Source organism: Siphateles boraxobius, unplaced genomic scaffold (genome assembly GCF_051911475.1).
Source record: "Siphateles boraxobius isolate OS27281-9 unplaced genomic scaffold, OSU_SipBor_1 31, whole genome shotgun sequence".
NCBI classification, from domain to species: Eukaryota; Metazoa; Chordata; class Actinopteri; order Cypriniformes; family Leuciscidae; genus Siphateles; species Siphateles boraxobius.
In genome coordinates this window covers 7,491,896-7,503,998 of record NW_027508931.1, presented here as the reverse complement: position 1 = coordinate 7,503,998, position 12,103 = coordinate 7,491,896, and the positions used below count along the sequence as shown (strand labels likewise).

Below are 12,103 nucleotides of genomic sequence, written 5' to 3'. Positions count from 1 at the left end.
TATTCCATACAAAGGGCTGCAGAATCGCTCAGCCTAATGAAAACCCACACAGAGCTCAAGGGGCGACATACTCAGGAAAAAGTCAAAACGGACCTGTGGGCCGGACATAAGATCTATCTGAAGCTCTAGCGTCAGTCAACACTCTAAGTAAAACAATTTAAAGAGAGAGACCAACCACTCTACCCTGAGGTGGCTAGCAGCCCGAAGGCTAACACAGTTACCGTTCTGGCCACCCAACGGGGAACTTCAGGGCCCTGATAATCCAATAAAGTTCTCTTACCTTATTACCTTGACATGACCCCATGACTCTATACAGGGAACGAGGTCTGTAAAGAGAGATATGTTATTTTTTAATCACAAAAAGTACTCTTTGAAAAGACCAGCAGCTCACCTGCGGCGTGCAAAGTGAAGACTCGCCAGATAGTTCTTTACAAACCTGGGATCCGCCACTTTACATGCCTGAAAGGGGCGTTTCCACTAACCCAGCCTAGGTGGGCCATCAGAACATAGTTCTCATCATAGGCCCATCCCCAGGCCTGATGTTACGAACGCCTGGGGGTCAGAAGAGAGAGGGCAGATTTCGTGACCCTCCGGGGAGGTTATCCATTACCAACGCTGTGTGCGTTTGTGCTGGACAACCTCCCTCAAATCTCTTCTGTTGCGGGAGTCACGCCTTCTCTGCGACCTGCTCCTCAAGGGAGGGGGCGCACGAGAGGCGACACTGGCTCGCTGACCCTGCCTACGGTCCTCAGACCGTGAAGGGCCAGGCTCTCCCGCTTGCCGGGGTACAGACGCGGATCTCAGCGGTATACAAGTTTTAAACGCTGCTGAGCGCGCCTTCGCCTCCCTGAACTTCCCCACCACCGCTTCTACGGAGGTGCCGAAGAGTTCGGAAGGCGAAACCGGCGAATCGAGGAGAAAGGCTTTTTCTTTCTCCCCGATGTCGGCTAGACTTAACCACAGATGCCTCTCCGTGGCCACCATCGCCGCCATCGACCGTCCGATCGCGGCAGCGGTTTGCTTGGTGGCCCGGAGAGCCAGATCTGTGGTGCGGCGCAGCTCAGCCACCGCCTCAGGGGACATCCCTGCCCCCTGGTCGAGATCCCCCAGCAGGTCGGCCTGGTACGCCTGTAATACTGCCATGGTGTGCAGTGCAGCACCGGCCTGACCTGCTGCCGTGTATGCTCTGCCATTCAAACGAGCCGTTGTTTTTAGCGGTCTGGATGGCAGGGTTGGAGCTTTCAATGTCGCTGCCTGCCCAGACACGAGATAGTTCGCGAACGTCTCGTCAATGGGCGGCATTGACACGTACCCATGCTCTCCGATCCCCTCGACATCAGCGAAACTGGCCCGCTGATGTCGGTGAATACGGGCAGAGTATGGGCTCTTCCATGCCCTCTCGATCTCCGTGTGAAGATCAGGAAGGAATGGAAGGCTCACCTGAGCTGGTGGTGTATGGCCGGGGAGAAACCGATCGTCGAGCCTACCGCGAGCGATCTCTCCTCTAGCGCGCTGCCAAGGCAGCTGCAGCCTATTGACAGCACGCTCCATCACATCCACCAGCTCTGCATACACGGGGCAGGGTGGCTGAGGAGGTTCAGGATCTACCTGATCATCCACCTCCTCAGCCATCTCCTGCGCGTCCTGAAGAGCATCAACTGCAGGTACAGTCGGTGAGTAATCTTCCCCATCGACCTGCAGTTCGCCCTCGTCAGCCGTCGAATCATCTGAGAGGTTAACAACCCTCTCGAGGCGATCGACGAGCTCCATCTGGGAGCCCCATGATTAAAGTCGCCTCTCGGCCTCGGCACGAGCGGGACCCGCGCCGTGGGGTCCAGACGCTGAACCCCCTTCACTCGAGAAGAGGGCCAGACGAGAGCGGAGCGTTTTAAGAGACAAACGCTCGCAGTTAGCACAGAGGGCTCCCTCGAGAACCTCCCGTGCGTGCTCTTCACCCAAGCAAAAAACGCACAGTTCGTGTGTGTCGGCCGGTGTCAGAAACCTCGGACACGGGTCGGCACACTTACGAAAACAATCTGCCTTAGCTGTGCGTTTCATCCTTCTCTTACCTTCGTATACTTGAATAGCGTTTCAAACAAACAGTCCCTGAAGACGATGAGGTGGTTTGTCATGTTTGCAAGGCGCCCCTTTATACTTCCAGGTCGCACGTTAATCATTCACGCTAATGATTCACGGGCTGTCGCCGGTCAATATGATTGACGTGATTTGATAGTGATTTCAGACACCTGTCACGCCTGAGGCGTTTCCCCATAGCGTCGTTGACGTATTGTTGAGTTCCCTTCGAAAGGGAACAGTTTTTTTTTATTGTAATTATATTTCACAATATTACTATTGTTACTGTATTTTTATCAAATAAATGCAGCCTTGGCGAGCATAATAGGGTTCTTTCAAAAACAATCTCACCAGCCACAAACTTTTGAGTGTAACAAAACATAATATATAACAATTAACTCTTCTCCACAGGCAAACACACATTTTTGCAATCTTCTAAATCTGTCTAGCTCTGTGTTATTTTAGCACCGCTAGACTAACCAAACATAATTTCAAAAATAGCAACATTGGTCAGAAAAGCAGAATGTCCCAACACAAACTCATGCCATTGGTTGAGCCAGTGTTGCTGTGTCGGGAAAGTTTTTGTACGTTTATATCATAAAAATGGAAGTTACTGCAATAAGGTAAGCCACTGTGGCTCTTTTATCGTAGATCAGAAATGACGAAACGCAGGAAACGCTTTCATGTTATCTTGCATTCGGATGCCTGATGTTTGAGAATGCGTTCTAGTTCTAGTTAAGTATATTTAAAGTTTTTTTGTTTCGCATTGAAGGATTTATTGTTTCCAACGTAGTTTATGCAAAATAATGAATATGTATGCATGTCTTCTTATCAATTGACCTCAATTGAGCATGTACATTTGAAACTGAACATAATGGTGACCAAATATTTTAACATTAACCAAATCGCAGTGTTTCTATAAGCTATGTCTTGTCTGAAAGAGATATCCTCTAGATAGGGAAGGTAAAACACTGTCTACCACTTAAACCAGCACCTATAACCAACAATTAATGTATGTGCTAGAAGCACAAGACAGCGGGGAATAACAACTGTAAGTTACATTTCTATATTGTTCTGTTTTTTTTTTTCTTCAGATTGAATGCTCAAGTATATCAGAATACTCTGAGAAAATCATCAAAGCCAATCATCTGGACAGTGGTAAGCAGATTCAATGTGTGTCGATATTGTAGAAGTGTGTGTTTGCTGTGTAGCTGGCTGGCTTGTGTGGGTGTGTGAGAAAAGCAGAATGACAAATAGGATGAGACACTGATAGGATAAAGAGTGGTCGTTGAGCGTTTTTCTATTCAGCCACCTAAATAAACATAATTTAAAACCTCTGCAGTAATTTGAATATTAAGAGAGAATTTAAATTGCAAATATTCCTCTTCATAAATGATCAAATAAATGATAAAATGACCATAAAGGACACAAAAACAAATGTCTTTCCAAAAACAAAAGTTAATCAGTATTTTGTTTTTTAGATACACAGGCTATATAAAAAAGTTTGGGGTCGGTAAGATTTATATTTTTAAAAGAAGCCTATTATGCTCATCACCATTGCAAAAAACAGTACTATTGTGAATATGTTATTAGAATTTAAAAATATTTTATTTTAATACAACTTTTTCTGATTGAAAACAGTTGTGCTGAAGTTGTGATGTAATGTCTTTAATGTCACTTGAATCTTACTGACATCCAAATAAGATAAAGTTCAAGATAACATATAAAAGTTTTATTTACAAAATACAGAAATATAGTATGCATGATGATACTTTTTAATTGAATATACATTCAGGGTTTGAAATTCATGTTTTCACTCACCGGGCAATTTTGCTACTACATTTTTAAGTTACCGGCCATTCAGAACTTCTACTAGCCAAAAGAAAAATTATTATTTTTAAAGAATTAATTTATATATGGATTTCTTTCATTCATTTAAATCCTATCATGCATTTCCTCCCTTCCTCTTTCATCCTCATCCTTTTCACCAAAAATGTGTTTTAGGTGGACAGAACAAGACAGTACAAAGAACATGTTGTAGAAGATGACAAAATGTAGGAGGTTGGAAAATAACAATGTCTTTTCTCTCAACCAAATGCTTTTTAATCTTCGCCTATGGCTTGAATGCAAATTAACAATGCGCGCCATTATTTGTTGCGTAGTGACGTGCATGTTCAAGTAAGCCAGATATGCACAGATTCTGCGCAATACACTGTATTTAATATATCATAATGACTCACGAGTTGAGTATTTTCGCTAAATCTGCAAAGATTTGGTTTACAGAAACTTCCCCAGCAAAGTGAGTAAACATAATAAGTAACACGCCAAATTGGCTAGTGATTTGACAGCGTGACCCGCCACAGTTGATTTTTACCCGTATTTGGCAGGTTGGTTGGTGTTAATTTCAAACCCTGGCTACATTTATTTGTCAAAAATATTACAAATAGAATCCTATCCAAAAAAATATATATATATATTGTTTAATATATAGTTTCGATTGTCTAAAACTTAAATTCTGTTCAGTATCTGATTGGAAATGATGGAAAGAAATTGCTGCACAGACTCAGTGCCGTTATTAGTATCATGAAACATGTCAACATCTTTTAAAATGCATCACATATTACCAAAGCTAAAAATGGTCCAATTAAACATTTCCCTTTCTTTTTTTTTTTCTTTAGCCATCGGTATTAAGCAAACAGCACATTGTTAACAGGTTATGGCTCTTTCAATTAGCTAGAACATAATATCACTATAACATGCTCAGTTTTCATTCAGGCATTAGATCACTGCAATATCTCTTCATGGAAGTGCAATAAAAGTTGATGTTTTACATTCTCAGCTGGAGTCTCTCTCTCACTCACTCACTCACTCCCTCACTCACTCACACACACACACACACACACACACACACACACACACACACACACACACACACACACACACACACACACACACACACACACACACACACACACGTTTTGACCCACATCTTTTAACTGGCCTTAAAAATTCAAAGAGTAGAAAGGATCTGTCAAGCATCTCCATGGCCTTATTTGTCTGTGTGTTCCAGTTATAACCATCTTTAAAGGGAAAGTGGAAGAGACGGAGCTGCCGGTAGATCAGGTGGACATTATCATCTCAGAGTGGATGGGCTACTGCCTTTTTTATGAGTCTATGCTGAACACGGTCATCTACGCCAGAGATAAGTGGCTGGTCAGTGTTTGTGTGTGTGTGTGTGTGTAATACAGGAAGTATGGTTTTGTTTGAGAGTATGTGTACAGCCAATGTCTCTAGAGAGTGAACATAGACTCTGTTCTTCATCTTTAGAAACCTGGAGGTCTGATGTTCCCAGACAGGGCTGCTCTTTATGTGGTGGCCATTGAAGACAGGCAGTACAAGGACTTCAAGATTCACTGTGAGTCCCAATACACACACACACATACACTAGGCTTGCTGTGGTAGTCCATGTTACTGGTGTTACACTGTGTTTGACAGTATACCTGTGCATTACTTGCCCACTGCAGCACCACCCCATTGTTGTTTTGCTTTTTTTATAGAAATAAAAACAATTTAGTTCAGTTAGACAGAATATGCTATAATTATAAACTGAAAGCGTTTGCTCAGTTTAGCAGTCTATACTCAGTGAGATGACTGACAGGACGATGGTGGAGGATTTAGTGTGTAACAGATCCTGAGTGTCTTATTTGCAATATGTGCGGTCAGTACCGCCGCTCCCTAAACACAGAGTACACATGATCGCAAATTCGAAATCGATTTATACCTCACATTTTGATTGTAGCTCCTTGATGCCTATGTGAAAAATTCCTCATTGTGAGATCCCTAACCCACACACAAACACAAACATCTCATTTCGATTGAAGAGGGTTTCAAGAAATGTCCATATATAGTCATGTCTACAAGTTTACAATTCAAATAAATTTACACAGCATAAGATTTTAAGATTTGTTTATGTTATGTAGATTGTATATCTTGAATATAATTGTATTGTCTTACTCCACCAGCAGATGTTTTTCACTTCTTTAACACTCCATAACTTCCATAACTACAAGAACGACCATAGCGGTCATTCTGACCGTTCATACTTTGACGTTCATATGGCCGTACTGAACGTCATTTTCGTCATGTCATATCTACATTTGAACCTTCTCTTTAAGTTTTCCAATGAAGCTTTTAATTCCTGTCGTCATGTTATGACGTCATCGCCCTTAAAACAAGCACTAAAGAAAGATTGCCCCGACAGGTGCTGCCTCTATGTGAGGAAAGTTTTGCGTCAAAAATATTTTTTTCACCGCACTCACTACGTGAATAGACATGCAAAAAAGTTAGGAAACGTCAAAGCTTCATACAGTTTAGTACAGCCCTGTTTGTAAATAAGTTCAATAATCAATACAAAATCTAAAAATAAATGGATCTACAATGTTACGATAGGTAATAATAAAGATCATGACACAAAATTTTAATTAAAATGAATGTGAAAATTTATTTTCCAGCCTAATTTCTTATTCTGCGCACTATTTTCTTATTTTCTTTGTGCAATAAAAGCACATCTTATGATACAATAACATATAACATATATACAATAACAAAAACACTACCTATATACATTTGAATACATTGTAAAAACTTTCATGGACACGTATGGAGCACAATACAGTAGAAAACAGGCTAAGAAAAAACATGAACATTAGCTAAACAAGAAAACGAACTACTTTAGAACTATTAGTTTCAGTGAACAAAAACTATTAACGAAAAAAATCAGATTAACACGTTTTCCTCCAAGTGGGCTCATTTGAACGGCGCAAACACCCCGCATCATTCACTGACACTTACGCACAGTGCACACAGGTAAATACCACCTTTCGTGTGCAGCTTTAATCACATTACTTTGTGACATTTGGCACATGTCTCCTTGGTTTAATTTTTTTTGCAGTTCCGTATTACTTGGCACTGCTTTCTTCTCTCCATCTGCTGCTGCATTACTCCAAAACAACATTAGGAAACTTTAAAATAGCAGAATAGGGGCACTTTAAGCATAAAAAGAAAGATTAAAATCTGCCAATATAGTAAGACAAAATATACTCAAGATAAAAGTTACAATCTATGAAAGCAGCAATCTTATGCCGTGTTATTTCTCAAGTAAATTTATCTTCTTGTTATATTGATTTTGATTTTCCTGCAAAAAAAAAAAAAACTCATTAAAAAAAGCTTATAAAACATTTACTATAACAAACTAAATATGTTCGATTTATACACTGTCGTTCGGGCATTTGGAGTAAGTAAGATGTCTTTCTTTTTTTTAATGTTTTTGAAAGAAGTCTAGGCAGCACTTGTTAGATAAAAAATGTAGGGAAACTAGTAATTTTGTGAAATATATATATATATATATATATATATATATATATAGTTCCATAGTTACAAAGTTACATAGTGTAGCTTTAATCATAAGTATCACGGTTTGGGTTTTGTTTCTTGTCCCTGGTTCTTGTCTGTCATGTTATCCCCTGTTCTAGTCATGTGATCTTGCCTTGTGTTCCCCTGTCTGTTGTGTCATTGGTTGATTGTCTAAGTCTTCCCAGGTGTTTCCCGTTAACCACGCCCCCTTGTTATCCTGTTTAGATCGTTTGCCCCTGTATTTAGCCCTGTGTTTCAGTCCAGTCTTTGTGAGTTCTTGTATTGTTGTAATGCTGTATGCACGCTGTCCTGTTCCTGAGTCTGGTTACCAAGTCTGTTTAGTTTTGAGTTTATTTAAATAAAACACTGCTGCACGTGGATCCTGCTTTTGCCTCTGCTTCAGCTGTATGTAACAGAAGAACTCACCGCACCGAGATCCAGCAGCAGCCATGCCAACCCTGAGCCCAGATATCCAAATCTTGCGTCTCTGTCAGGGTGATCGATCCATTGAGGACTACGTGGCAGATTTTGTCGAACTGGCACATCTCGTGCAAATGAGCACCGAATGCCTGATGATCTTTTTCCGTGGAGGATTATCAGAACCACTCTGGTCTGTGATGCCTGCCCATGATCCACACGGCTCGTTGGAAGAATATATCGACCTGGCTCTTTTGCTGAGCGGTTCTCCGTTTATTGTGGGGGTGGAGGAAAAGGAGCTCCGTGAGCCCGTAGTACCCCCTCAGCCTGTTCTTCAGCCATCAAGCTAGCCATGGCATCAGTCTATGGGCGTCCAGGACTGATGTCCACCGTGGCACAGCCACCGCTGATGTCAGTGTTGAGGGCCAAGAGGACCGTCGTTCAAGGGGCCAGTCTTCCAGAGACCGTCCGGCCAGAGACCGTCCGGCCAGAGACCGTCCGGCCGGAGCTTCACGTCAGCCACGTCCGGCCGGAGCTTCACGCTGGTCCCGTCCGGCCGGAACCTTCACCGCTGGTCCCGTCCGGCCGGAACCTTCACCGCTGGTCCCGTCCAACACAGCGCCCTCACCGCTGGTCCCGCCCAGCACAGCGCTCTCACCGCTGGTCCCGCCCAGCACAGCGCCCTCACCGCTGGTCCCGCCCAGCACAGCGCCCTCACCGCTGGTCCCGCCCAGCACAGCGCCCTCACCGCTGGTCCCGCCCAGCACAGCGCCCTCACCGCTGGTCCCGCCCAGCACAGCGCCCTCACCGCTGGTCCCGCCCAGCACAGCGCCCTCACCGCTGGTCCCGCCCAGCACAGCGCCCTCACCGCTGGTCCCGCCCAGCACAGCGCCCTCACCGCTGGTCCCGCCCAGCACAGCGCCCTCACCGCTGGTCCCGCCCAGCACAGCGCCCTCACCGCTGGTCCCGCCCAGCACAGCGCCCTCACCGCTGGTCCCGTCCAGCACACTGCCCTCACCGCTGGTCCCGCCCAGCACAGCGCCCTCACCGCTGGTCCCGCCCAGCACAGCGCCCTCACCGCTGGTCCCGTCCAGCACAGCGCCCTCACCGCTGGTCCCGTCCAGCACAGCGCCCTCACCGCTGGTCCCGTCCAGCACAGCGCCCTCACCGCTGGTCCCGTCCAGCACAGCGCCCTCTCGCTCTCGGAGACGGAGGAGGAAGAGGACTTCCCGCGTCCCACAATGCCTGGAAGTCCTCCCTGTACTTTCTGTCAGCCCTCCCTGTACTTTCTGTCAGCCCAGAGTCCTCGTCGCTGGTCCCGTCCGATCCAGAGACCGTTCAAGTCACGTCTGCCGATCCAGAGACCGTTCAAGTCACGTCTGCCGATCCAGAGACCGTTCAAGTCACGTCTGCCGATCCAGAGACCGTCCAAGTCACGTCTGCCGATCCAGAGACCGTTCAAGTCACGTCTGCCGATCCAGAGACCGTTCAAGTCACGTCTGCCGATCCAGAGACCGTTCAAGTCACGTCTGCCGATCCAGAGACCGTTCAAGTCACGTCTGCCGATCCAGAGACCGTTCAAGTCACGTCTGCCGATCCAGAGACCGTTCAAGTCACGTCTGCCGATCCAGAGACCGTTCAAGTCACGTCTGCCGATCCAGAGACCGTTCAAGTCACGTCTGCCGATCCAGAGACCGTTCAAGTCACGTCTGCCGATCCAGAGACCGTTCAAGTCACGTCTGCCGATCCAGAGACCGTTCAAGTCACGTCTGCCGATCCAGAGACCGTTCAAGTCACGTCTGCCGATCCAGAGACCGTTCAAGTCACGTCTGCCGATCCAGAGACCGTTCAAGTCACGTCTGCCGATCCAGAGACCGTTCAAGTCTGTTTGTTTCTGTGTTTACGTCTGTCCTTGTGGCTGTTCCCGAGCCCAAGTGTGTGTTGTCTGTTCCCGAGCCCGAGCCAGTGTGTGTGTTGTCTGTTCCCGAGCCAGTGTGTGTGTGGTCTGTTCCCGAGCCCAAGTGTGTGTTGTCTGTTCCCGAGCCCGAGCCAGTGTGTGTGTTGTCTGTTCCCGAGCCCGAGCCAGTGTGTGTGTTGTCTGTTCCTGAGCCCGAGCCAGTGTGTGTGTTGTCTGTTCCCGAGCCAGTGTGTGTGTGGTCTGTTCCCGAGCCAGTGTGTGTGTGGTCTGTTCCCGAGCCCAAGTGTGTGTTGTCTGTTCCCGAGCCCGAGCCAGTGTGTGTGTTGTCTGTTCCCGAGCCAGTGTGTGTGTGTTGTCTGTTCCCGAGCCAGTGTGTGTGTGGTCTGTTCCCGAGCCCAAGTGTGTGTTGTCTGTTCCCGAGCCCGAGCCAGTGTGTGTGTTTACGTCTGTCCTTGTGGCTGTTCCCGAGCCCAAGTGTGTGTTGTCTTTTCCCGAGCCCGAGCCAGTGTGTGTGTTGTCTGTTCCCGAGCCAGTGTGTGTGTGGTCTGTTCCCGAGCCAGTGTGTGTGTGGTCTGTTCCCGAGCCAGTGTGTGTGTGGTCTGTTCCCGAGCCCAAGTGTGTGTTGTCTGTTCCCGAGCCCGAGCCAGTGAGTGTGTTGTCTGTTCCCGAGCCAGTGAGTGTGTTGTCTGTTCCCGAGCCCAAGTGTGTGTTGTCTGTTCCCGAGCCCGAGCCAGTGTGTGTGTGGTCTGTTCCCGAGCCCAAGTGTGTGTTGTCTGTTCCCGAGCCCGAGCCAGTGTGTGTGTTGTCTGTTCCCGAGACCGAGTGTGTGTTGTCTGTTCCCGAGCCCGAGCCAGTGTGTGTGTTGTCTGTTCCCGAGCCAGTGTGTGTGTTGTCTGTTCCCGAGCCAGTGTGTGTGTGGTCTGTTCCCGAGCCCAAGTGTGTGTTGTCTGTTCCCGAGCCCGAGCCAGTGTGTGTGTTTACGTCTGTCCTTGTGGCTGTTCCCGAGCCCAAGTGTGTGTTGTCTTTTCCCGAGCCCGAGCCAGTGTGTGTGTTGTCTGTTCCCGAGCCAGTGTGTGTGTGGTCTGTTCCCGAGCCAGTGTGTGTGTGGTCTGTTCCCGAGCCCAAGTGTGTGTTGTCTGTTCCCGAGCCAGTGTGTGTGTTGTCTGTTCCCGAGACCGAGTGTGTGTTGTCTGTTCCCGAGCCCGAGCCAGTGTGTGTGCTGTCTGTTCCCGAGCCAGTGCGTGTGTTGTCTGTTCCTGAGCCCGAGCCAGTGTGTGTGTGGTCTGTTCCCGAGCCCAAGTGTGTGTTGTCTGTTCCCGAGCCCGAGCCAGTGTGTGTGTTGTCTGTTCCCGAGACCGAGTGTGTGTTGTCTGTTCCCGAGCCCGAGCCAGTGTGTGTGCTGTCTGTTCCCGAGCCAGTGCGTGTGTTGTCTGTTCCTGAGCCCGAGCCAGTGTGTGTGTTGTCTGTTCCTGAGCCCGAGCCAGTGTGTGTGTGGTCTGTTCCCGAGCCCAAGTGTGTGTTGTCTGTTCCCGAGCCCGAGCCAGTGTGTGTGTTTACGTCTGTCCTTGTGGCTGTTCCCGAGCCCAAGTGTGTGTTGTCTGTTCCCGAGCCCGAGCCAGTGTGTGTGTTGTCTGTTCCCGAGCCAGTGTGTGTGTTGTCTGTTCCCGAGCCAGTGTGTGTGTGGTCTGTTCCCGAGCCCGAGCCAGTGTGTGTGTTGTCTGTTCCCGAGACCGAGTGTGTGTTGTCTGTTCCCGAGCCCGAGCCAGTGTGTGTGCTGTCTGTTCCCGAGCCAGTGCGTGTGTTGTCTGTTCCTGAGCCCGAGCCAGTGTGTGTGTTGTCTGTTCCCGAGCCAGTGAGTGTGTTGTCTGTTCCCGAGCCAGTGAGTGTGTTGTCTGTTCCCGAGCCAGTGAGTGTGTTGTCTGTTCCCGAGCCCAAGTGTGTGTTGTCTGTTCCCGAGCCCGAGCCAGTGTGTGTGTGTGGTCTGTTCCCGAGCCCAAGTGTGTGTTGTCTGTTCCCGAGCCCGAGCCAGTGTGTGTGTTTACGTCTGTCCTTTTGGCTGTTCCCGAGCCCAAGTGTGTGTTGTCTGTTCCCGAGCCCGAGCCAGTGTGTGTGTTGTCTGTTCCCGAGCCAGTGTGTGTGTTGTCTGTTCCCGAGCCAGTGTGTGTGTGGTCTGTTCCCGAGCCCGAGCCAGTGTGTGTGTGGTCTGTTCCCGAGACCGAGTGTGTGTTGTCTGTTCCCGAGCCCGAGCCAGTGTGTGTGTTGTCTGTTCCTGAGCCCGAGCCA

The 12,103-nt window shown here is 47.7% G+C and overlaps 1 protein-coding gene across 2 annotated transcripts in view; it reads left to right on the top strand.

The window, feature by feature from the left end:
- The window catches only part of LOC143696848 (protein arginine N-methyltransferase 8-B), a 63,459-nt gene that overhangs the window by 38,156 nt on the left and 13,200 nt on the right, over positions 1–12,103 (top strand). For both annotated transcript variants that reach the window (XM_077193634.1, XM_077193633.1), the window contains exons 5-7: positions 3,168–3,231; positions 5,144–5,286; positions 5,401–5,488. In XM_077193634.1, the coding sequence (XP_077049749.1) occupies positions 3,168–3,231; positions 5,144–5,286; positions 5,401–5,488 (295 nt within the window). The remainder of the gene's footprint in view (positions 1–3,167; positions 3,232–5,143; positions 5,287–5,400; positions 5,489–12,103) is intronic.